This window comes from Rhincodon typus, chromosome 1 (genome assembly GCF_021869965.1).
Source record: "Rhincodon typus isolate 14 chromosome 1, sRhiTyp1.1, whole genome shotgun sequence".
NCBI lineage: Eukaryota > Metazoa > Chordata > Chondrichthyes > Orectolobiformes > Rhincodontidae > Rhincodon > Rhincodon typus.
Genome location: NC_063332.1, coordinates 17,521,600 through 17,549,191, shown reverse-complemented (window position 1 = coordinate 17,549,191; position 27,592 = coordinate 17,521,600). Strand labels below are relative to the sequence as shown.

General features: G+C 40.5%; 1 protein-coding gene across 3 annotated transcripts in view; it reads left to right on the top strand.

Annotated features, from left to right (window-relative positions):
• Positions 1-27,592, top strand: part of LOC109923508 (catenin alpha-2-like) — a 437,044-nt gene that overhangs the window by 179,114 nt on the left and 230,338 nt on the right. For 2 of the 3 annotated variants that reach the window (XM_048602775.1, XM_048602784.1), the window contains exon 7: positions 626-829. In XM_048602775.1, the coding sequence (XP_048458732.1) occupies positions 626-829 (204 nt within the window). Of the gene's footprint in view, positions 1-625; positions 1,800-27,592 lie in introns of those variants that run through there. The other variant, XM_020523539.2, reaches the window with a different exon arrangement.

Below are 27,592 nucleotides of genomic sequence, written 5' to 3'. Positions count from 1 at the left end.
CTCCCTTATGCATTGTGGGCAACCCACAGCAAGTGGACTGCAGCGGTTCAAGAAGGCAGCTCATCACTATTTTCTCCTGGGTAACTAGGGGCAAGCAATAAATGTTGGCCAGCCAGCGATGCCCACATCTGACAAATGAATTTTTTAAAAAAAATGTTCTTTTAATGTATTCAAGTCTGAGTTCGATGTTTGCTCGATGAAGAAACCAAAAGTTGTTGGGAAGGGACAGGAAAATAAGTTGAGACTGCATACAGCTCAGTCATGATCTTATTGAATGTCTGACTAAACTCTCAATAGTCTACTCTGGCTTCGTATGGTCCTAAAAGTTTAAAAACTTGAGAAAGTGACAGTTGGTGATGGAGATTCGTCCCTCAGTATCTTAGAAAGCCACCTGAGGCAGTTTTTATGTTCTTGAATCTTTTTTTCCTTGTTCTGTTTCAAAATAATTTTTTTGTGTGAGTTCTGTGGCAGTCTTATCTCTTCACTATATGGTTATTAAGATGAAATGTAAATAACAACAGGCTGGAGGAAAACGGTCACCTTGAATTACAAGTTGAAGTAAGGTCAGTAATAATTTCCCATGTGTAATAACTGGTTTCCCTTTTCTACATATTTTATTTTTCAGAATAAGATAATTTTAGATCCTATGCACTTCAGCGAACAACGATATAGGCCATCTCTCGAGGAGAGGCTGGAGAGTATTATCAGTGGGGCTGCACTGATGGCTGACTCTTCATGCACACGTGATGACCGGCGCGAGAGAATTGTGGCTGAGTGTAATGCTGTACGACAGGCCCTTCAAGATCTTCTCACTGAATACATGAATAATGTAAGTTATATGAAACAAATTTGCTTTGGGCCTTATGATCCTTTGTGCCTGTATTCTTTACAAATTTGGAGCTAACCTCCACAAAAAATTTCATGAATTGATTTTCATGGTTTAAAATTATTGACAGTAATTTATTTGAAACAGAAATGAACATTACAACCAAAATTTTTCTCAGAGGCTTCAAGACAGATGTGGTTAAAAGGCTGATGCAGTAGTTAGTTGTTAAGGATGTGTTTTTTGAAAATAAAGTATTAATCTTTGTTCCAGCTGTGGTATACTGGAAGTGACAAATTTATCAAAATTGATTGCTGCTCCTCAAGGCTATTGTTCATCATTTTCATTGAATCACCATTTTATGGAACATGTCCTGAGTATTTTTGGTTAGTTAGTATCATAAGAAAACTGGATAATAAATCTCTGATCCACACAGCCGTAAGAATGCAATGCAACACAGAAGTTGTAATGTAATTGTTTACCGAATCGTTCTTGAAGAGAGTTTCCACCTACAATGGAATTCATTTGTTACATTATGATCTGACACTCAACCGTAAACTCTCTATGATCTCACAATAATGTCTGAGAAAATATGGCCCATCATTTCATTTGATTAATATGTATTCACTTATGTTTGCTGGTTTTAATTAACATTAATATCTTAAATGGAGACTCGTGGAAGTAACCACAGATTAAAAGAGTGGTATGTTATGCAAGTAAATTCTCCATTATTACATGCAAAACTTAAAATCATTTTTGTTACTGTATATCTGTTGAGATGGTTTATGCATTATTACTTTAAGTTGTAATATTTGTTTGGAAGATATTAAGGATTCAGTAAGAATGGTTTTTCCAAATGGGATATGATGATGCAGTAACTTTACTGATTTTCTTCGACGTTCTTGTACTTAATAAGTAACACAGCTGCTATCTGTTCTTTATAGCGGAATCAGACTCATTTGTACAAAGAAAAGTGAATTGGAATATATTTCTAGCCATGCTATATCTATTCTTGTATGTGATTGTGGGTTTAGCACAACACTGACTTTCTGTATAAATCAAAACAATCTGATTTTGGCAGAATTTCCCCGTTCTCCTTGAAAGTCTTTAAAATATTTCAACTTCTCCATTCATACTTCTACTGGTCCTTCTTTCTTTAGCTATCTTGTTGGAGATCTATTTTGGTTTCCTATTACTCAGATGATCTGCTGCTATCATTTTCAATTATTTAGCCTATTTAGCTGGTTTGCCAGTAGAAACTAGACAAGAAATATTTCCTTCATCTTTGCAACTAGTTGCAGTTGGGATCATTGCATTTTAAATCTTTGCCATGTTTTATCTGTTGTGCGCGCCCCAATGGAATATTGAAGATACTGTTTCCTGGTTGCGTTTTCAAAAAGATATAACTTTTTTAAAAATCAAAACAGATTCACATTTTTATTAGGCAAGGGTATCAAGGCATATGGAGAAGAGAAATATGCAGAAAAGTATTCACATCCAAATCAGCAGTGATCTGATTGAATAGAGGAAGAAGCTGGAAGGGCTGAATAACCTTGTGCTGCTCTTGTGTTCCTGTATATCTTGCTGCTTAAATAATACTTGCAGAAGAGAAATGGGCCATCACACAGACCCAATCAGCATATTTAGCAATACAGGATGTGATCTATATTTAACTAACACATGAAGGGTGCTAACAATTAAAATCATTGACAGATCATTTTCTGGAAAAGTAACAAGGAATTTAGTTGGTTTCCTGTTTGTAAGTGGTACAGCAAATACTGGTGAGTAGGTGAAATGCCAGAAATTTCTGAAAAATTACTGCTGTAGGCCTGTGAAAATAGCATGTTACACTCAACTGCATAGTGAGTTTCAAGAAATTGCTGCCTTTGGATAAGGAACATGAAATAAGTTTGCAGTAAGAACTTAAGGGTTATGCTTAACAGCGTGGAATCCTTTAATTGTATTACTCCTGTTACAATGCCACTTATTCTGTTTCTGGGCCAGAGTGATTAATTGAAGTGTAGAATCCCATTCCTAAGGGAATGTTAAGATATCAGCCTAAATTTTATTGCTGTGGTATGTTGACATTACCATGAGCTTCCAAAGTTAAAATAGCAATAAGCAATAGCAATGTTTGTTTAAATACACATTCATTATAACTTCATTTTTTTCATTAACAGCTATCTAACTTTGTGAAATGATTGTTTCATGAAGAAAAGTACTGCCAGCCTTTATGTACAGGAATGACTGTTATGTATTGTTAATGGTTTTGAAACCTTTCAACATTTGTTGTCCTGAATTGCTTACAAAGTTTGAAGATTTTTTGAAAATATTTGTAATCCACCCACCGTCTCCTTTAATGTAGGAAGACTAACATTCTTCAATCACTTTCCTTTTAACTGAGGACCAGAGAAATCTATACATTATTAAAATTTAAAATGGGGAGAAACTGCTTCAGCACCTTGTGCCTGCTCCATCATTTAGTACGATCATGGCTGATCTCATCTCGGCTTCCCCTTCACTGCCTGCCCCCTGTAACATTTCAACCCTTAATTAAAATTTTATCTGTTTCCAACTTTAATTTACTCAATGCGCTTGGCATCTACCGTTCTTTAGGGTAGTGAATTCCACAGATTCATGACCTTTGAGGGAAACGATTTCTCCTCATTTCTGTTTGAAATCTGGCTCCTCTTTATCCCACACCAATGACCTTATTATAGATTGCCCCACAAGAGGAAATAACCTCTTTATGCATCTTTATATAACTTAATTTAATCTCCTCCCAATCTTCTAAGCTCTGGAGAATGTAGGCCTAAACTGTTCAATCTCTTTATAAGACGAACCCCTCACCTCAGGAAACAATCTAGTGAATCTCCTCTGAACTGCCGTTAATGCAACTACATCCCTCTTCAAATAAGGGGACCAAAACTGTACACCATACTCCATGTGCAGTCTCACTAATACCTTGTACAATTGTAGCAACACTTCTTTTATACTCTATTCCTTTCAGAATGCCAACATTCCATTTGCCTACCTTTTGACCTGCTTTACCTCCATACAAGTTTTATGCACTTCATACACAAGGGCACCCTGATCCCTCTGCACCAAAGCACACTGAAGTTGCTCTCTATTTAGTTAGTAAGTTGCCTTTTTATTTTTCCGACCAAAATGGATAGGCTCATTTATCCTTGTTAAATTTCAACAGCTAAATTTTGGCCTGATCACCTAAACTATCCACATCAACTAGTAAATTTCTTGTTTCTTTATTGCAACTCACTGTCCAGCCTGTTTTAGTGTCATTTGTAAATTTGGCGAGTGTACCTTCTATCCAAGTCATTTAATATAGATTGTAAACAGTTGAAACCTGGATCAAACCTTGTGAATTCTCTTTCCAAACTAATAAATTACCCCAACCCAATGTGATCTTACCTTGTATAGTAAGCATTCATGTGGTGCCTCATTAAGTTTGAATAATTTTAAAACCGGTGGACAGATTCAAGTTAGGCAGGGCTGTTGAGGGTTCTGGTGGTTGATGGGAATGTGGAATTTGAAATGCAAGCAGATCAGCGATGATCTTATTGAATTGCCAAGTAGGTTTGAGGAGCTGAATGAGCTCCTTCTGCTCCTATTCTGTATATTCATATTGCTTTCATCATGCCATCAGCATCTGTGCTTAAGCTGCCAAGTTCCTTTACCAATTCTTTGTTTCTCCGCTTCTTTCATTTTCATTCCATTTCATTTTCTCCCTTAAAATGCTACTCAAAACCTATTTTATCACGGGAGTTTCTTTTGCTATTATTCATTCAAATCCCTATTAATTGCAGTGATTAATATTCCATCTTTATTTCTCTACAAATTTTCAATTTTGACTTCATACTATTTCGTTGTTACAGTTATTCTTATTTATGTCATGACTGTCGTTCTGAAATATGACAACATTTTTCCAGGTGAAATAAGTTCTGGTTTTTCTGAGCAAGTTGTCTGTTTTTTTTTATACACTGTTTCCTTTGATTACTCTGGCTCATTGTTGTAAGTGGGACCTTGCTATATAGAAATTCTCTGCCTTTTATCTACATAATGGCAATGACTGTTTTAACTAATGCTTTGGGAGAACCTGATGTCATGAAAGATGTCTTAAGTACAAGTTGTTGCAGTCAGTTAGCTCCATACTGCTCACCCAATCTCAGTACTTGATCGTTTCACAATATTTGGTAAATCCATGGGAATTGTGCTTTTCAGCAAAGAAAACATGAAAATTACAATAGAGTTTGGTGATTGTATTACTGCAATCTGCTCCCTATATTTGAACAGTTTTTTGAGAGTTTCTTTATCCTTTGAATGCAGTCAAAGTCTTTTGTGCGAAACTAATCAAATATATAATCGGATAGATTTTCCAAACATATCTAAGATGAGCACTTGATCTAAGAAATTTGAAGAATACTTCTCTGCTTTTGTCATATTGCTAGATATTTGCTTTGAATTTTACAATTCATCAATTGCCTAATGATTTTTGATGCATGCGGGAGGTGCGAGCAATTTGCACTATTATGTCCACCAAATAGTTTCAATACAGTTGCTCAAAACAGAAATTTAGGAGATTCACAAAATACAAACTATTCTTTAGGTTACATATTTCTGCCCAACCAACCTCTGCTTATGGCAATGCAGAGTAGGGAAATACTACTTTAATGATGCTACAAGGTAAAGTGTATTTTCAAAACTTCTCCTTTTCCAATTCAGCCTTTGCCACTTTTTAAAAAAAATTATGAAGAATGGATAATCAGTGACAAGTATTTCAGTCAGACGTTGATGTCTGAACCACAGTAAAATATGGCATAATGTCAGAAGAAGGGTAAATTCTAATTAATGGGGTGTGTGCAACAAAAATTACAACTTTAAGCGTAGTCACTTAGTTTAGTGTATTTGATCCCATTGATAGATGACAAAATGAATGGTGAGCTTGAAACTCTGAATGGAAAACCATAAGGACCGATTATTCTGCAAATATGCAAGCTTTATGTTAATTTTTAAAATAAAACCTTATCTCTTGAAAAGGATGTTGCTTACGAAATTTCTTCGTCAAATTGGGAAAAGAAGTGCTGTTTGATTTTAGCATGCTATATTTAAGTTGTGCTGGGTTAATCAATGTGGTGGTATGCCGTAAATAGACTTCAGATGACAACATGGTGTCCACATCTGTTCTAATCATTGTGATTAGTGATGGGTGACACCTAGCTGACTCCCATAGAAGTGCTGAATCATCAAATTGCATTTATTTAGTTAGCTGAACTCAGACAGTCCAGTTCATCAAATGATTTGTATGGTGTACATCACTGACCTGTGGAGGAACCACTTGAGAAGCAGTCTCCATTAAAGCTGTAAATGTTTCAAATGGCTTTGTAGTACAAATGGATTTGCTTATGTTTATTAAGCCAGTGTATGGTCTAACTTGGTAAAATGGTATTATTTAGTATGTTGTGTGAAACTGCAATCAAAGAGTATCTCTACTGTGGCTGCAATCTTTAAAGACTTTGAACATAAGCAAGTTTGTAGTTTACAAAATATTTTTTCTGTTAAGATATTTCATGCAGAGGTTAAAGCACTCTGTTGTGCTGAGTTTGGAGGTTTATTTAATACGAGTTAGTGCATAATAAGGAGTTTTTGGTGACCGGGAGAGCATTTTAGCATATTCTATGTCGAAGATGATCTGGTACAGATTTTTTCGAATATTGCAGGGAGTGTATTTGCCAGAAGTGGATGTATATAAAGTCCTTTTTAGGAATTTGGAAATTTAGTTTTTGAAGAATCTAATTGAACACATAGGACCACAAAATGCTCCAGGAATAAATGGATAAATTATTCTACGTTTAATGTTTCGTTAGGATGTTAATGTATGTCTTTGTCGGCTTTATACTTGTTAAATATTGTGAAATGAGCTGAATAGTCGTGTAATTTAACATCTCTTTAAAGCCAGTCTAGAATTAGGATTTCATTGAGCAATGGAACTCTAAAAGAGGAAAGGATTTAAAGTGGGAAGGCTTAAAATTGAGTAAGAATGTTACGTTGATACATCTCATTCCACATCTTGTTTAAAAGAAAAATATTAAAGCTGAACTGCCATATGCGTTTGACAAAGTACATCACAAAAGATTGAGTGATAGAATTAGTATATTGGCATGGATAGAAAATTGCCTCATGGGTAGGGAATAAGGGGTTCTTTTCCAGGCTTGTGACCTGTCACCAGTGGGGTTCCAAAGTACTGCAACAGCAACTCATTACAATATATATTATTGACTTGGAAGTGAATATACTGTAGCCAAATTTGAACACGACGCAAATTGGTGGAAAGGCAAGTTGTGAAAGGGAAACGCAGTTTATAGAGAGATATTGATAGGTTAAGTAAGTGGACGAAAAGTTGCAAATGGAATATAATGTGGGAAAATGTGCAGTTCTCCTATTTTGGAAGGGAGAACAAAAAATAGTATTATTGAAATGAAGAAAAACTACAGAGAGCTGCAACATAAAGGAGTATTATAAAGATTTAGGGGCACTGGTACATAAAATACAGAAGCCTAACACCAGGTAATCAGCAAGCTAGTGGAATGTTGGCCCTTATTTCAAAAGGGTTAGGGTATAAGAGTAGGGAAATCTTCTTGCAACTGTACAAAATGCTGGTGAGACATATCTGGAGTACTGAAAAAATTTGGTCCCTCTCTTGAGTAACTGTTCCAGGGACAAGGAATTGGGATTGGTTCTTTTCCTTTGGTGTTTCGGCAGTGGCTGCAATGGCAACAAAGTGGATGATCCCTTAATCCTCGTGAGTCAATTTGGATGGTGTGTTGGTCCTTCGAAGTTGAGAATGGGCCCTAGTTCTCGAGAGTTAGGACAGGCTTCTGGCAATGGCAGTATTGACGCTGATGAAATGATTTTGGCAGGGACAATGTTCTGGTTCTGGTCAGTGGTGGTGGAGGCTGCTTCCTTCTTGGTATTGGTGGCCTCAGGGACAGCTTTGGTGACAATGAAGTAAGGTACTTCCCATAGCCACTACATGGGCCTCATGTAGTCAGATGACTGAAGTAAGACTGAGTGGAAGAGTGGTGAGGCTGATTGGCTGACGTGGGGAAGATTTGCATCAGTGCAGTCACTGCTTCCCTGCTTCCAGAAGGTGGTTTGGAGAGGGGCTGTTGTCAAGTGACAATTCAACCCCAAACACTTCCTCAGTGTTTCCCAGCCTACCTCCTTCTCTAGCCAAAAACACACACGCACACACCAATGTGAGGACCAGAAGCAAGAGAAAGGGAAAGGTCCAGAGAGCATCCTAAGAAGCTGAGTGAAGGAAGACAAACTTCGGGTATTCGCAGCGATACGTAAGGGTAAGTGTTTAATAAATTTTCTTAAACAGCTTAATTGGTGACAGAAATGTCAGTCACTGGGGTTAAGTGCTGCACTTGTAGATGTGGGAAATCCACGACGCTTCCAGTGTCTTGTCCGACTACATCTGCAGGAAGTGCACCCAATTGCAGCTCCTCACAGACTGCATAGATCGGTTTGAGTGGCAATTGGATGCACTTTGGAGCATGAGGGTGGCAGAAAGCATCATAGACAGTGGTTTTAGAAATGCAGTGACACCAAGGCGCAGACAGGTGACTGCGAGAAGGGTCAGGCAGCTAGTTTGGGATCCCCTGTGATCGTCCCCCTCTCGAACAAGTATACCATTTGGATACTGTTGGGGGATGACCTATCAGGGGATAACAGCAGCAGCCAGACTGGTAGCACCACAGCTGGCTCTGTTCTTGGTTCAGGGAGAGACAGGACTGGCAGCTTAACATTCCAGGATACAAATGTTTCAAGCAGAATAGAGGGGGATGTAAAAGGGGTGGAGGAGTTGCACTACTTGTTAAGGAGAACATCACAGCTGTACTGCGGGGGGACACCTCGGATGGCTGATTCAACGAGGCAATATGGGTAGAGCTCGGGAACAGGAAGGGTGCATTCACAACATTTGGGGTTTACTATAGGCCTCCGAATAGCCAGTGGGAGATAGAACAGAGGAACTGGGAGGCAATAGCCTAGTGGTATTATTGCTGGACTGTTAACCCAGAGACCTGGATAACATTCTGGGGACCCAGGTTTGAATCCCACCAAGGCAGATGGTGGAATTTGAAATCAATAAAATACCTGAAATTAAGTACAGAAAAGATTTACCAGGATGTTGCCTGGTATGGAGGGCGTTAGTTATGAGGAGAGGTTGGAGAAACTTGAGTTGTTGTCACTGGAACGACGGAGGTTGAGGGGCGACCTGATAGAGGCCTACAAGATTATGAAGGGCATGGACAGACTGGACAGTCAGAAGCTTTTTCCCCAGAGTGGAAGAATCAGTTGCTAAGGGGCATAGGTTTAAGGTGTGAGGGGCAAGGTTTAAAGGTGATGTATGAGGCAGGTCTTTTACACAAAGGGTGGTGGGTGCCTGGAGTTCACTGCTGGTGGGAGGTAAATACGGTAGTGACTTTTAAAGGGCATCGTGACAAATACATGAATAGGATGGGTATAGAGGGATATGGTCCCTGGAAGGATAGAGGGTTTTGGTTGTGATGGGCAGCATGTTGGTGTGGGCTTGGAGGGCCGAAGGGCCTGTTCGTCTACTGTAATTAATCCATTGTTGATTGTCGGAAAAACCCACCTGGCTCACTAATGTCCTTGAGGGAAGGAAACTGCCATCCTTACCCGGTCTGGCCTACATGTGACTCTAGACTATCAGCAATGTGGTTGACTGTTAACTGCCCTCTGGGCAATTAGGGATGGACAATAAATGCTGCCTAGACAATGATGTCTTCTCGTTAATGAATAAAAAAAGAAAAATGTGTAGGCAGATTTTGGAAAGATGTAAAAGTAACAGGGTCGTTGTCGTGGGTGATTTTAACTTTCCATATATTGACTGGGGCGTGGATGGGGCAGAGTTCGTAAGGAGCATCCAGGAGGGCTTCTTGAAACAGTATGTACACTGTCCAACTAGGAAAGGGCCCTAATATTGGGGAATGAGCCTGGTCAAGTGGTTGACATCTCTGTGGAGGAGCAGCTTGGGAACAGTGATCACAATTCAGTAAGCTTTAAAGTACTGATGGATAAAGATAACTGTAGTTGTCAGGTGAAGGTGTTAAAAGTGCGGGAAGGCTAATTACAACAATATTAGGCAGGAACTGAAGAATGTAGTTTGGAGGCACTTGTTTAAGGGCAAAGCAACATTTGGTATGTGGGAGGCTTTCAAGTGTAAGTTGCTGGAACTCAAGACCGGCACGTTCCTGTAAGGATTAGTATGGCAAGTTTAGAGAACCTTGGATAATGAAAGATATTGTGAGCCTAGTCAAAAAGGAAAAGAAAGCATTTGTCAAGGCTCGGAGGCTGTGAACACACTAAGAAAGGGAAAGACGAAAAAGCTTAAGCAAGGAGTCAGGAGGGCTAAAAGGGGTCATGAAAAGTCATTGGCCAACAGGATTAAGGAAAATCCCCAGGCTTTTATACATATATAAAGAGCAGGAGGGTAGCCAGGGAGAGGGCGAAGTATTAAATGAGTACTTTGCTTCAATATTCACCTTAGAGAAGGACTTGGTGGGTGATGAGCCTGGGGAAGGGTGTGTAGATAGTTTGGGTCATGTTGAGATCAAAAGGAAGGAGGTATTGGGGGTTTTGCAAAACATTAAGGTAGACAAGTCCCCAGGGCCTGATGGGATACACCCCAGAATATTGAGAGAGGCAGGGGAGGAAATTGCTGGGGTCTTGAGGGACATCTTTGTATCCTCACAGGCTACAGGGGAGATCCCAGAGGATTGGAGAATAGCCAATGTTGTTGCTTTGTTTAAGATGAGTGGCAAGGATAATGCAGCTAATTACAGGCTGGTGAGTCTTAAGTCAGTGGAGGGGAAATTATTGGAGAGGATGCTTCAAGACAGGATTTACTCCCACTATTAGACTTGCTGAGATTTTCCAGCAACTTCTGTTTTTGTAGCCATGGGAAGTGTGGGTTCCAGGGATAGGGTAGGGGTGTGTGTCTGGGTCGGATGCTCTTCAGAGGGTCGGTGTGAATTTGTTGGGCCAAATGGCCTGTCTCCACACTGTAGGGATTTTATTCTATTCTCTACTCAGAAACCTCCTCAGCACCTTCTCCAGTGTAATCACATTCCACCAATAATGTGGATTCCACAACTAAACACAATATTCTAGCTTTGGTATAATCAATATTGAATACAGTGTTGGTATAACCTCCCTGCTCTTAAACTTGATGTCTTTGCTAGTAAAGACAGGTATCTGATATGCCTTCTCAACTGCTTTATCTGCCTCTCCTGTTAACAAGGGATCAATGGACATGCACACCAAGGTCTATATGGTCCTGTGTGCTTCCCTGGGTCCTATCATTCATTCTGTGTTCCCTTGTCTTATTATATCCTGCCCAAGTGCATCTTGAGGTGAATTCTTAGTATGGTCCCATCATGGCTAAACACTAAGAAAGACTAATGTTTGAACTTTCAGCTTTACTTCTTTTATCTTCTTCTTAAAACTAAGAGGGTGTCACTTTACTATAACTACTGAAATGTTTAACTTTTAACTTTGTTCTTTCTTTCTACCTTTTTTCTCAAGATTATGTACCTAGGTACTTGTGCCTAAGATGGTGCCTTTTGTGGCGACATTACACACTTTTCACTGTACTCCTGTAGTTGAGTCAGTGATAATAAAATCAAATTTTTAAAAAAAATGACCTCTTACCTGTATTGAATTCCATTTGCCATTGATCAGCCCATTTGATCACCTTAATTATATCCTACTGTGATCTAAGGCTAACCTCCTCGCTATTTAATAGCCCACCAATTTTGTATCATCTGCAAACAAACTAATCAACCCTGCTGCATTTCATGTCTAAATCACTTATACTGCAAACAGCAAGGGTCCCACCATCGATCCCTGTGAAACACTACAGGACACAGGCTTCCAGTCGCCAAGACACCTTGAACATCATCATCTTCCTGCTATTCAACTAATTCTGGACACAATTGGCAAAATTTCTTTGATCCCATGGGTTCTAGTCTTTGCTGTCAGTTTCCCATGCAGGACCTTATTGAAAGCCTTGCTGAAGAGCCAAGTAGACTGCATAAAATGCATTGTCCTCATCTACAGACCTGTTCACATTTTCGAAAAATTCAATCAAGTTGGTCAGATATGATCTCCCCAAACAAAACTTAGTGGAAGGGTGCGTTTCTGAATGGAGGGCTATGACTAGTGGCGTTCCTCAGGAATCACTGTTGGGGCCTTTGCTGTTTGTAATATATGTAAATGATTTGGAGGAGAATGTAATTGGTCTGATTAGTAAGTTTGCACAAAGTTTGGTGGAATTGCGGATAGCGATGAGGACCATCAGAGGTTACAGCAGGATATAGATAGGTCGGTGACTTGGGCAAAGAGATGGCAGATGGAGTTTATCCGGAAAAATGTAAGTTAATGCACTTTGGAAGGTCTAATCCAGATGGAAGATGTACAGTAAATGGCAGAACCCTTAAGAGTACTGATAGGCAGAGGGATCTAGGTGTACAGGTACACAGGTCACTGAAAGTGGCAACGTCACTGAAAGTGGCAACGCAGGTGGAAAAGGTAGTCAACAGGGCATATGGCATGCTTATCTTCATCGGCCGGGGCATTGAGTTGAAAAATTGGCAGGTAATATTGTAGCTTTATAGAACCCTAGTTAGGCCGCATTTGGAATATTGTGTTCAATGCTGGTTGTCACATGACCAGAAGGATATGGTAGCTTTGGAGAGGGTACAGAAAAGATTTACCAGGATGTTGCCTGGTATGGAGGGCATTAGCTATGAGGAGAGGTTGGAGAAACTTGGATTGTTCTCACTGGAACAATAGAGGTTGAGGGGGGACCTGATAGAGGTCTACAAGATAATGAAGGGCATGGACAGAGTGGACAGTCAGAAGCTTTTTCCCAGGGTGGAAGAGCTAGTTATGAGGGGCCATGGGTTTAAGGAACGAGGGGCAAGGTTTAAAGGTGATGTATGAGTCAAGTTTATTACACAGAAGGTGGTAGGTGCCTGGAACTCGATGCCGGGGGAGGTAGTGGAAACGGATATGACAGTGACTTTTAAAGGGCATCTTGACAAATATATGAATAAGATGGGAATAGACGGATACGGTCCCCGGAAGGATAGGGGGTTTTGGTTGTGACGGGCAGCGTGTCGGTGCAGGCTTGGAGGGCCGAAGGGCCTGTTAGTGTACTGTAATTTCCTTTGTTCTTTGTTCTAAAACCATGCTGCTGACTGTTCTTGATTAATCCCTGCCTTGCCAAGTGCAGATTAATTCTGTCAGTTGTTGTTTGGAGGGTTGGTGCTGACTCGATGAGCCAAATGGCCTCCACCTTCACCTTCATTCCAGGATTCTACAATTCTTTTTAAGTTTCCCCTTGCACTTTCTGTACTCCTCTAGGGCTTGTGCTGTTTTGAGCTTTGGTAACTGCAGTTAAGCTTCCCTTTTTCTCTTTCTTCAATTCCATATGTTCCTCGATACACATGGCTCACTGTATTTGTTGTCCCCTCCTTTTATCTTTATTGGATAATAATAATAAAGAAAGTGATGATGTGGAGATGCCGGTGTTGGACTGGGGTGGACAAAGTCAGAAGTCACATGACACCAGGTTATAGTCCCAACAGGTTTATTTGAAATTGCAAGCTTTCCAAGCGTAGCCCTTTTGTCAGGTTAAGGTGAAGGGGCTATGCTCCAAAAGCTTGCAATTTTACAAACCTGTTGGACTATAACCTGGTGTCATATGATTTCTGACTTAAAGCATTCCACTGTTTTGACATTTACTTGAAAGTATCTGTTCCCAATGCATTCTGACCGAAGCCCTCTCTCTTGTAAGGCCTTCTACTTGCTGGATTAAAAATGCTCTCCTGGATGCATTTTAAAAATTCTACTCCTCAGTTCAAATCCCACACTATTACTCCCCAGTTACTTTTATACTTCTCTGAAACTTGCCAAGATATCTGAACTTCTATCACTCTTGCACAGTTAGAGAGTCTATGGTACACTTCCAGCATTGTGGTTATGATGGCTCCTTTTTGGATTTTATGTTCCATCTGACTACTCTCATTTTGAGGAATTCTGTGAGATGACATCCTTCTGTAGTCCTTTCTTTGATTCTCAGATTAGAATTGCAACACCCTGTCCTCTTTTACCTCATTTGCTATCTTGCTTAAACTGGAATAATAAACTGCTAACATTTCCCCTATCTTGACCATTGACATCAATGACTTCATACCCCCATGTTTTAATTTGTGCTCCCCAGTCATCTGCTTTATTCAACAGACTCCGTGCATTAAATACCGTCTAACTTGCTGAACTCCCTTGCACTGTAACTGGCCTGTTATTTCTCTGCCTTCCTGACTTACTTGCTGTCTCTTCTCATTTTGGCCTCCTGCTGAATGTACTCACACCATCCTATCCTCCTTGGGAAGTTAGTTTAAGCGCTCCGAATAGAACAAGCAAGTCTCCCTGCGAGGTTGCCTTTTTCCATTCCAGTTCCATCATAACCAAAAATGGTCCTAATATCCCAGAAATCTCACGCCCTGCCTCCTGCATCATCTCTCCAGTCATGCTTCCATCTGGACTAACCTGCTGTTTCTGTACTCTGTAGCATGTAACTCCAGAAGTAATCCAGAGATTACAACATTTTGGGTCTTGTTTTCAATCTACTTCTTAATTCTGTGGATTCTGCTTGCAGGCCTCATAACTTTTAACCTATGTTGTTGGTACCAATATGTACCACAATTTTCTGCTTGCTCTTCCCGTTCAGAATGTTCTGCAGTTGTTCATTGAGATCCTTGATCCTGGCACCAGTGGAGTAACCTACAATCCTGGAGCCATGTTTCTTCCTTTTTAAAAAGTATTTTGTGCATGACAGGTCTCAAGTATAAGATTATGAAAGTTTACATTTGATACTTTTTAAAGAAATTCATCCAGAGGATTTACCACTAATTTAACACAATTTTAATTGTTGGTCATGCACAAAATAAAAAAGAAAACTGTGCAATAGCCAACCAGTAAGCCAGTTGGAGAATGTACACTTTGTAACTAACTATTTGTTAAGATCACTCTTAGTTGCTGTTATGAAGTGAGATGTATTGGCCTGTTTGAACAGTGCAAAGTCCCACAAAGAAGATGGAAGATCATGGAATGAAACAACATGGAAGGAAACCATTTTCCTTGCATGCTTGTTTCAGCCTCTTGAAAGAGCTATTCAGCTAGTTTCATTTGGCGGTTTTCTTTTCCGTATAACCTTATATACAGAATGTTCTCCTTCAAGGAAAAATCCATTATCCTTTTGAAAATTAGGACTTAATATCGCCCTTTTTCATTCTTTACCTAATTACCTTAAATATGTCCTCTGGTAACAGAAGGGCTGGGACCAGAAACCGTTTTTTCTCAATTTGCTCACAGCCCTCATAATGCTTCTATAATTTTCTCTGGTTTAAGATAAACAACCCTAACTACTCAGTTTTCTACACCTGACTGAAAGACATTCATCATTGGTAATATTCTAATGAAGCTGCTCTGCACTTTCCTCAACACCTTGAATTTGTTCATAGTGTGTTCTTTGGATTTGGTTGCTCTTGCTGAGGCTTAGTCAGCAACATTTAAAGGTTTAATATTGCTTCCTTGCCTTTTGTCTCTATTCGTAATTCTACTTTATACTTCCTCTTAAACGTATCCTGTTACCACCAAACTTTATTCACACATCCCATTTCTGATGCAATTTATCAGAAAGAATGTCTTTATTCTTCCTTCAAAAATGCATAACAGCTTCATGCTTTTCTGTATTAAGCTTTAGCTGCAGTATGTTTGCCCATTTTGTTCGTTTGCCTATGTTCCTCTCATGTCTCGCCCTGACCTATAACCAGTAGAGCAGCTTCTACCCAAATCCACGAAACTCATCTCCAAAGTCTGCCAGCTAGGTATCTGATCCCGACTCTGCTACTGGATCCTTGACTTCTTGACCTGCAGACTGTAAGGATAGGTGACAACACCTCCTCCAAGATAATCCTCAACACCAGTGCCCAGCAAGGTTGTATACTCAGCCCCTTACTATACTCTTTATACTCATGACTGTGTGGCCAAATTCAGCTCTAACTCATTTCCAAATTTGCTGATGACACCACCGCAATGGGTCAGATATTAAAAATGGATATAATGAGACACAGTACAGTAAGTATGTAGAGAGATTAGTGGAATGTTGTAAAGGCCACAATCTCTCGCTCAGTGTCAACAAAATCGAGGAGTGGTCATTGACTTGAAGCATGGTGGAGAAACACACCCCTGTCTGTATCCATGGTGCTGAGGTGGAGATGTTCCAGAGCATCAGGTTCCTCGGAGTAAATACCATCAACAATCTGTTCTGGTCCATCCAGGTCAACATGGCAATCAAGAAAGCACACTCAGAAGGTTAAGGAAATTTGACATGTCCACAGTGACACTTCCCAATTTTTATAGGTGCACCATAGCATCCTAACCAGATGCATCATAGCTTGGTATGGCAACTGTTTTGCCCAGGATCACAAGAAATGACAAAGTTGTGAACATAGCAGAGTCCATCACAAAAACCAGCCTTCCTTCCATTGAGCCCATCTATACTTCCTGCTGTCTCGGGAAAGCATCCAACATTATCTAAGCTCCCTGCCACCCAAGTTCTACTCTCTCCCATTCTCTTCCATTGGGCAGAAGACACAGAAGTTTGAAAACATACCAAAAAATTCAAGAACAGCTTCTTCCCTGCTGTTATCAGACTTATGAATGGACCTCTCATATTAGAGTTTATCACTCTCTGCACCTTCTCTGTAGCTGTAATATTATATTCTACATTCTGTTCTATTACCCTGATGTACTTGGGTAAGGTATGAATGGTCTGGATAGCACGCAAAACAATACTTTTTACTGTTTATCTCAATACATGTGTTTGATTAGAAATAGCATAGCTTGATTAGAAATAGTCAGCATGGCTCTGAGAGGGGCAGGTCATGCCTCACAAACCTGATTGAATTCTTTGAAGATGTGACAAAACACATTGATGGTAGAGCAGTGGATGTGGTGTATATGGATTTTAACAAGGCATTTGATAAGGTACCACATGGTAATCTTATTCAGAATGTAAGGAGGCATGGGATTCGGGGAAATTTGGCTGTCTGAATACAGAATTGGCTGTCCAATAGAAGACAGAGGGTGGTAGTAGATGGAAAGTATTCAGCTTGGAGCTTGGTGACCACTAGTGTCTGCAGGGATCTGTTTTGGGACCTCAGCTCTTTGTGATCTTTATAAATGACTTGGATGAGGAAGTGGAAGGGTGGGTTAGTAAGTTTGCCAATGACACGAAGGTTGGTGGAGTTGTGGGTAGTATGGAGGGCTGTTGTAGGTTGCAACGGGACATTGACAGGATGCAGAGCTGGGCAAAGAAGTGGCAGATGGAATTCAACCCAGAAAAGAGTGAAGTGATTCTTTTTTGGAAGGTCGAATTTGAATGCAGAATACAGGTTAATGGCAGGATCCTTGGCAATGTAGACAGAGGGTTCTTGGGGTCCACGTCCATAGATCCCTCAAAGTTGCAACCCAAGTTGATAGGGTTGTAAAGGCGTATGGCGTGTTGTCTTTCATTAGCAGTGGGATTGAATTTAGGAGCTGCGAGATCATGCTGTAGCTCGATAAAACCCTGGTTAGACCACAATTGGTTGTCTCTTTATAGGAAGGATATGGAAGCTTGGGAGAGGGTGCAGAGGAGACTTACCAGAATGCTGCCTGGACTGCAGGAAAGGTTGAGGGAGCTAGGGCTTTTCTCATGGGAGTGAAGATGGATGAGAGGTGACTTGATAGAGGTGTAGATGATGATGAGAGGCATAGATAGAGTGGATAGTCAGAGACTTTTTCCCAGGGCGGAAATGACTATTACGAGGGGGCATAATTTTAAGGTGATTGGAGGAAGGTATAGGGGGGTGTCAGAGGTAAGTTCTTTACACAGAGTGGTGGGTGCATGAAGTGCACTGGTGGTAATAGAGGACATTAGGGACATTTAAACGACTCTTGGATAGGCACATGGGTGATAGTATAATGAAGGGCATGCAGTTTAGTTTGATCTTAGAGTAGGATAATAGGTCGGCACACCATCGTGGGCCGAAGGGCCTGTACTGCACTGTACTATTATATGTACTATGTTCTATATGGCAATAATAAATCAAATCAAATAAATCAAATCAAATTAATATAAAGGCATCATGCTGATTCTTAGGGAAACACCATCGTCCACATCACTCCAGTCTGAAAATCAGCAGCTGTTCATTTGAGCTATCTGCTGTCTTTCCCTGAGCAAATTTTGTATCCGTGTTGCCAGAGCTCCTTTAATATCCTGTCTGCAGTTTTGTGAACAATTAAGTTGATTTTATTGTGGTTCAGAAAGAAAGCTGAGGAAATACTCAGCAGGTCATGCAGCATCTAAAAACCATATGTGTTGAAGGAAAATTGTTAAGCAGGGATCATGCTCTTGATCTTCCTTGAATTGTGCTCTTTTAGGAGTATATTATGGATGTTTTACATTGACCAGTGCCACATGTTTTCCAGATATCGCTGAAATGGTAACCTAAATTGTATCCTCAGGATGTAGAGTGGAAATGTCCTTCTCAGCTAACATTTAGAATAGGTTGATACTGGTATGAGAAAACTATTACAGACTGGGTTGCGGGGCCACAGGGGTTCAAATCAGCAGCATCTTTGACATCAAGTCGCATAAGGGGATATTAGTACAGATGACCAAAAGCTTGGTCCAAGGCGTAGGTTTGAAAGAGGAGATAATGTTGTTATGAAGTTGTTTAGAGTAATCACAGATTTGTGAATGGGGGAGGCGATGGCCTAGTGGTATTATCATTGGACTGTTACTCCAGAGACCCAGATAACATTCAGGGGACCTGGGTTTGAAACCTGCCACAGCTATTGGTGGAATTTGAATTCAATAAAAATATCTGGAATTAAGAATCTAAGTATGACCATGAACCCACTGTGGGATAAATCCATCTGGTTCACTGATGTCCTTTAGGGAAGGAAACTGCCATCCTTACCTGGTCTGGCCTACATGTAACTCCAGACCCACAACAATGTGGTTGATTCTGAACTGCTCTGTGGGCAATTAGGAATGGGCAATAAATGCTGCCTAGCCAGCGACGTCCTCATCCCGTTAATAAATAAATAAAAATTGCAGGACAAGAAGGTAGAATCTGTTTGTTAAAAAAAAAAAATGATGAGGGAGAAGAGCGTGTGATTCTTTTAAGAGGGTGAAGTGCCTTACTAAACTTAGAGATTTATACAGGGGGAAAAAAAGTCTGTAAGTAGCTGAAGATGTACAACCAGTTCTGAAATTGAAACATGTATTAATTGGCAGTGTGATTGGAAACTTTAGGTATGTTTTGGCAACCAGCTCGAATCAGCCAATTAATTTAAACGAAGCATTTAGCGATTGAACACCAATTCAATTTAAATCTGATGGTTTAGACAACGTCAGATCAATGCTACTGCAAGAAAATTGATATGTCATCAAAGGAATATAAAGAGAGAGTTTTTGAAATTCGGTGTGAGAGCAAGCCGTCATCTGAGAAATAAGCATCTAGCTGTCACAAGAAATCGCTAAGCTTTCTGAGAAAGCACCATTTATTCATAAAAGATACCATAGTACTTCTAGCTAAGAGTCTTCACAGAAGACTTCACAGAGAAAACATCCCTGACAGCCGGAAGAAAGGTGTTTATGACTTGAGAACAGCAGAAGAAAGGCGTGTAGACTTTGAGAGACTAAGTTTTAGTTTATTTTCTTATTACTTGGGTTTATAGAAATGGGACTTGTTTATTTGAAAAGCATACCAGTGTAATTTAGTTTGTTTAGGGAATAGGTAGTAGTTAAGGGGGAATTGTTCAGTTTGTTAGTAATTCTGTTAATTTATTCACTGTTAGGGTTAAATAAATAAATTGTTACTTGTTACTTATAAAGTGAAAATCAGGGATTTTCTTCCATTTAACCACTCTTTTTAATAGCCTATAAAAGTGAGGCAAGCTTCTCTGGGTGCTTCGAATTTCCTTGTTAGAAAGGAACCTTTACTCCCACTGTAACAGATTGGGAACTTATGTTTTGATTTTAATTATCAGAGGGGTTTGACCTCCTCTCGGTGAGGGAGGGAGGTTTGGCAAAGGCAATCCATAGCTCAGGGACTAGGCAGTTGGAAGCATGACCACCAGTGGTGGAATGATAAAAATCATTGATAAATGAGATGCAGGAATTGCAGGAGAGTAGAGATCCTGAATAAGGTTGTGAAACTGATGTAGGTTGCAGAGATAGAGAGGCAAACCTCAGAGGCATTTGAACATAGTATATATTTTACATTACATCACCACCACCTTCTCAAGGTCAACTAGGGTTGGGCAAGAAATGCTGGCCACCCAGCGACGCCCACATCCCACAAATGAATAGAAAAAAAAATCAAGGCATCTCTAAAGTAGAAGCCAGAGCTGATCACGTACAGGGTTGATTGGTGAATGAGACTTGGTGTGAGTTAACTTAAGAATGGCAGAGTTTTCAATGGGCTCAAGGTTATGGAAGATGATAGAAGGCGGGGGCTAACCGGGAAAGCATTGAAATTATTGAGTCTGGAGGTCTGGATAAGAGTTTCAGCAATAGATGGGCTGAACTGGTCAAAAGATCCGTTTGACTCCGACATTAATATAAAGTTGGAAATGGGTGGTAGTGGTGATAATTCAGCTCAGAGTCAAATGGATCTTTGTGGGACTTAGGAGATAATGTTGTATAAGTGAAAGAGAAATCATTGCAGGAGAGTTTATGTCTATGATTCATTTAACAGGAAAGGAATCAAGCCTGAGTAATCTAATAAAATTAAGACCATACATAAACTATAAACTTTAAACTTTTAAAATGCCACTTTATCTATTTAATAGTTCCTTTGAAGTTTGAAACCATGGACTATTATGATTTCAACAGTTATTTTGTAACATGGATTATTTAAGTAGTTATTGTTGCATTTTTTATGACCTTAAAGTCAACCAAATTGCTTAGTGACTGTTGGTTTGAGTTGTTAACGTAATACAGCCTTTCGATTTTTCTGTAACAAATGTTTTATAGACCAGCATATTTCATTCACTTTGGGGAATTCATGCGAGCTTATTGAGTTTGACAGATTTATACAGGAACGTAAAACAGAAATAGTGTAACAGTTATTTGGAATTTTAAAACACCAGGGATTAGAGACACAGATGGTTCATACAGATGATGACATTGAGTAATTTAGCTACAGAAAGTAATCTGTTTTTGACTGAATACATTAACATTTAACCATAGCATACAGGTGTTGGCTAGTTGTTATGCAGAATACAGAGGCTAGTCATTAGGATGGATTCAGTTTTCCAATCTCAGTGGAACGGATTGAAATACGTTTTCATTAATGTGACCAATTTGAAAATTGGAAGGTGTTTTGTGACTGCTATGAGAAATTGGCTAGGCTCGGTTTGTGTAAGTGGTTTGGATGCTACAGGTTTTTAAACTAATTAAATTCTACCGTGTGATCCCCTTTAATATGCTAATATAACTAACCTGGGAATAAAAGTAAAGCTGGTCATCATTTTGTTCTGATTATAATTGTTAAACATTTACTGCTAGCATTGCCCCGAGAAGTGGGGTGATGGCAAAGTTGTTTGCCTGGGAAAACACTGTGCTAATTTCATTTGTTACCTGTCTCTACGAAGATATAATTCACCTCCCTGCTTATAACATTTTTAGCAACCAGCTTTAAATTGTTTTGTCAGTCTTAGCAGGAAAAAAGTGTTACGCATGCTCTTTTGTACTGCAAGCATTTTGGGGTTGAAGGCAATGATGGAAGCTTCAAGGGGCACATTTATCCTGTTAGCATAGTTTGAGTTGAGTTTTTTCTGTTCTTTACATTTTTGATTTCTGTTTTCTGGTCTGTAAACTTTTTTCTCTTCAGCTGTTAAGCTTGAGATTTAGATACATGTTTAGCTCGTGGAATCCTAGAATACAACAAAATAGGCCACTTGCCACTTCTAGAGAGAAATCCAGTTAGTCCCACACTGAAGCCTAAATTTAATTTGCATGCCAGGGGTCTCTGACAGATCTGGATGGAGCCGCTGCCTTCACATGGAAGGAAGCCATTTAACACTTGGAGGTGCAGGATGTGCCCAGTGCTGTTGCCGAGAATGGCCACACGGCACCGGTATCCATGTCGCTTTATTCAGAACCAACATTAAGACCATTTCTCAATGCTTGCTGGACCTACAATCAGTCCTGCCTTGGATGCTGCAAAAGGCACAGTTGCTGTCTTAAAAGAGAATTTGTTGCAGAGGGCCCCTGCAACCAGAGGGCCGGCCTCAGCTGATTGGCAGAACCAGAAGGCAGACCATAAGCAAGTTAATAGCAAAAACAGTTGGAAACTAGCCAGTCAAAGATGTAGCCAGGAGACTTAAGAGATAATCTGCAGGGCAGGAAACAAATACCTAGTAGGCCTCTGTTTTAGCAATGCTTCCATACAGTTCTCTTCTAAGCTGCACGCGGTAATAAAAAGGGAATTACTATCTCAAAGAAGAGATTCTGTAATTGATCAGGAAAGCCTGGATAAATATGGCTGCGGAGGTTACCTGCCATGGGATGTACTAATTGTTGTAGATGTAATACTGTAAATAGCTCAGTGGTGCTTTGTTCTACTAGGGTGAGTTCAACGTACTGATCGCCTCAACAGAACATGTAATTCGATTGTATTGACACATGGAGATGAATAATAAATATGATACTGCAGTGGGAGCAGTAACAAGAGCTGTGTGGTGATACAAGACCACTTCTGTATGACAGCCAGCCTTTTATCTTTGCTTCTGCACTCTAATCCTTTGAATGCAGGCATATGGAAGAGACATCTGGTAGCTCCAATCATGGACCAGAGGAATATCAACAGCTTAAGCATTGCGCTGCTGTTTGTATGGAAGCTCAGTCTTGCTATTTCCGTCTGCAGGAGAAATGGGCCCATAATGCAATGGAGAGGGCCAAGACTGGTGGTGAAGCAGGCAACATAAAAGCACAGATGACTGCAAATCAGGTGGCCCTTGAATGGCTGGAGTGTAAGGTGGCCTGGCAATCACATATGAAGTTACTGGAATTGGCAAGCCAAAGAGTGAGGAGGCCTTATTACAACCAGAACCTGTATGAGGTTCCTTAATTTGATACTATCGAGATGAGATCCCTCAAACCATTAAATACCCTTTTGTAAGAGTGAACTATTTCTTCTTGGGTATTTACCTGCTGGCTTGTTTGGACGCAACAAGGTTTTTTTTTAATTGAATATATAAAAAAAAAACTCTGGATACTGGAGGTCTGTAACAAACAAAAACAAATTGCTGGAGAAACTCAGCAGGTCTGGCAACATTTGTGGAGAGGGAAACCAACATTTGGGGGTTATGGGGTTGCAGAAGGGTGAGTGAATAGGGGGAAATAGAACCCAGATAGAGAGAGGGGAAAAAAGAGGTAGTCCAGTGGATTGTTGATAATAAGCTAGGGAAGAATGGAAGTGAGATGGGTGCTAATGGGAGCGATTAGTATGCTTATATGGTTTGGTTGTATTGAAAGCAGTCCAAGTCATGATAGGACCTGGGGTGAAAGACATGGAAGGAGGTGTTCATGTTCTAGAATTGTTAAACATAATGCTGAGTCCTGAGGATTGTAAAGTCCCCAAGCGAAAGCATGAGAGCACGTGGTGTTTTGAAGTGGCAGGCAACTGGAAGCTCGAGATCATTTTTACAGACAAAATGGAGGTGTTGTGCAAAGCAGTCACCCAGTCTGCATTTCATCTCCCCAGTACAGAGAAGATTGTGTTGGAGCAGAAATGATGGATATGATCTTTTGAGTATGGAGGCTGGCGTGTTGTAAAGTGAGGATCAGGGGACCTGGTCATTGTTGTGGAAGGGAAGAGAAGAAGTGAGAGCAGAAGTATGGGAAATGGGTTGGACCCAGCTAAAGGTTCTATCAATTATGGTAGCAGAGGGCTCATATCCCGCTAAACCTCTCCCATCCATGCACCTGCTCAGATATCTTTTGCAATGGATATCAATGCTAGCCTATTCCCAGAAACGGAAACATATGTTGAGGAAGGGAAGGGAGAGTCAAAGATGGCCCAAGTGAAAGTGAGGGCAGAATGGATATTGGAAGCAAATTTGCATTTTTCTAATTCCAGAGGGGAGAGGGAAGCAGCACCAGTTATGTCATTGATGTCCTAAAGAAAGGGTGGAGGGGCCTGAGTACTATTGGAACAAGAAGTGTTCTATGTACCCCACAAAGAGATATGTATAACTGGGGCCCATACAGACACCCAGCACATATCTTTGACCTGAAGAAAGTGAGAGGAGTGAAAACAGAAGTTGTGCAGTGAGGATGAGCTCACCCAGGGAGAGCAGGGTCATGGTGAGAAGGCGATGATTCGGGCCACTTATCGAAGATAAAGTGGAGAGCCCCAAAACCATCCTGATAGAGCATTGACGTATAGAGGGGTTGTACATTCGTGGTGAGGAGGAGGCGGCTGATGCCCACAAACTGGAAACTTTGAAATCGACATTAAGCGTCAGATGAATCGCTAATGTAAATGGGAAGGGACCAGACAAAGGCAGAAAAACATTTAATAAAATTTCAATAAAATCCTTTCTCTTGGGGATGCATTTCTCCCAGAATGAAACAATCTTGTGTTTTAAAAGGACTCAATTTAAATAGGCTTTCTTGAATTAACAAAAAGTGAGGTTAATTGATTACTAAAGGCAAGATGAAATAGGACTGCAACATACTCGCAGGTAGTTTAGAAGTAAGAAGTATGTCTAAAATGTAAAAGTGAAAAAGTGTAATGTTCTGAAAAGTGCATGAGTAAATTGTTGAATGCTGCAGCCATGGAAGTGGATGTTACCAGTAGCATTGTTGTTGGTAGTTGATCAGTTGATTTTCTAATTCTCTGTATTGTTGGGTGGTTGATACTGTTTTGTTCTGATTCCTTTTGGCAGTTGCTGACTAGCATCCCTTAGAGTGAGAAAGTTCTTGGTGGCTTCCACCACTCAGTAAAAGAGTGTCTGTTCCCTTTTCTTTACCTACATTTTGATTATTAGGAGCCTGATGTGTCCTGAGGCACCCGACACTAAAACCTTTCAAGAGCTGACAGATTTAGTTAAGGAATATTACAACACCAAGCCTTCTCTAATTCTGAGACGCTATTGATTTTATTCGGCAGTTCGAAAATCCACAGAATCAGTGTCAGGATCTCTGAGGTTAACACAACTGGCTGAGGCATGTGAAATGCATCCCCAAGAGAGAGGATTTTATTGAAATTTTATTAAATGTTTTTCTGCCTTTGTCTGGTCCCTTCCCATTTACATTAGCGATTCATCTGACGCTTAATGTCGATTTCAGATGAGATGTCGAGACACTGTTTGGTGTGTGCATCCATGCAAACACACCTACTAACTGAAGCCCAACCGGATTTTAAACAGACATTACAACTGGCTTTATCATTGGAAAATGCAGCAAATGGAGCATGAGTTACAGGGTATGCCGATGGAAGCGGACACCCTCGCCAGGCCAACTGGACTTTGTGGATACCACTTGAGTGAAGACAACTGCATAGCCTCACACACGACATATCCTGAACAAAAGGACTCTAGGTCAGCCCACAGCAAAACTCCACCACAAAGCCAAACCTTGGCCAAATGGTTAACATTTTCTTCAGAATGCAGGCTGGCAAGGATTGTAGTTGCTGCAGGTATGCAGACTCGAGACAGCAATAGAGTCCCACTAGGCCTGAACTGAGTAATAGAAATGAGAGGCCGGTATCCAGGAGAGTACATTGTAAGGGTGTTCAATGGTGATTCTTAAAGTTGTCATCTTTACAGCACTAGTAAATGCACAAGGATGTCACGTCACAAACATATGCAGACTACGGTTGTAGTTGGTTATTAACCCTTTTTAGTATATTGCTGAAAGGTTAAAATACACATGTTCTGAAATAAGTGGTTTTCTAGTGAGACTGGGGACATAGCCCCCTCTTTATTTCTTCCTTTGCATTTCTATTCTGTCTATTTGGGATTTCCCTGCAGGTATGATTTTCCATTGATGGATAGTTCCTCAGAATCACAGATCACAGAATCCCTACAGTGTGGAAACAGGCCCTTTGGCCCAACAAGCCCACACCACCCCTCAGAGCTTCCCACCCAGACCCATCCCCCTATAATCCACTTAACCTACACATCCCTGAACACCACAGGCAATTTAAAATGGCCAATTCACCTAGCTTGTACATCTTTGGATTGCGGGGGGGAAACCGGAGAACCCCGAGGAAACCCATGCAGACACTGGGAGAATGTGCAAACTCCACACAGACATTCACCAGAGGGTGGAATCGAACAAGGGTCCCGGGCACTGTGAGGCAGCAGTGCTAAACCGCTGAGCCACTGTGCCGCCCCAGTTCCTCTTTAAACAAGTTACAGATAACGCCGATCAGAATGTTATGAATGAATTTGCTCTGGTGTCCCACAATACCAAAAGTGGTCAAATCAATATGAAAACAAGCTGGTACCAATGAAAAACAGTCCCAAATTTATTAGGAACAAAGCTACAATTGGCCTCTTAAGGTTACAATACTCTGTGAGTCTCTTGTAGATTTACGCAGTTGCTCTCTCTCTCTTGCTCTGCAAAACTGCTTTCTCTCCCTGCCTCCCCCTGAGATGGTCAGCCGATCTCTGCCTCTTGCCATGCTGGTCCCCTCAGAGGACCTCAGAAGATTCCAAGAGAGAGGTTTTAGGTGATTTATTTTAGATGGTTTTCTGGAACTTCCTACAGTTCTGGCCAGCCAGGGAGAAACACTTAATAGTTTGAAACAAGAGTCAATCATTTAGACGCTGTGCTACTATTGGTTTCTTTATGTTGCAGGACCCAGTGCCTTTATGGATCAGGACCCTCCTTTGTTTAGTGGATAAGTTGTTGGGGTATGTCTATCCAGAATAACTTGCCTTTTACATTATGCTAATGTCATTAGCACCTGGCTGCTGTGTTTGCACTGTGTCTTGTATGTGGGTTTTATGTTTTCAGAGTTTTACCAGGCTAATATACCCAGTATCCCTTGCTGTATGGCCAAGTTAGCAATCGACCTGTGTTTTAGTGGCCAGGAGGCTGTTACACCATGAACCTCCACACAGGATTTTACCAGGGAGAAATCTACACCTACGTTCATTTTTCTGGCTGCAGCAGACAATCAAAAAATTAAATATTTCCAATGGCCATAGTGCTTTGGAGTTCTCCTTTACTGCCATCACAGCATAGAGTCATAGAGCTATACAGCATGGAAACGGACCCTTTGGTCCAATTCGTCCATGCCGACCAGATATACTAAATTAATTTAGTCCTATTTGCCAGCATTTGACCCATATCCCTCTAAATACTTCCTAAAAATATATCTATCTACATGCCTTTTAAATGTTGTAATTGTGCCAGCCTCCACTACTTCCTCTGGCAGCTCATTCCATATATTCATCACCCTCTGCAAGGAAAGGTTGCCCCTTAGGTCCCTTTTAAATCTTTCCCCTCTCACATTAAACCTATGCCCTCTCGTTTTAGAACATAGAACATAGAACATTACAGCGCAGTACAGGCCCTTCGGC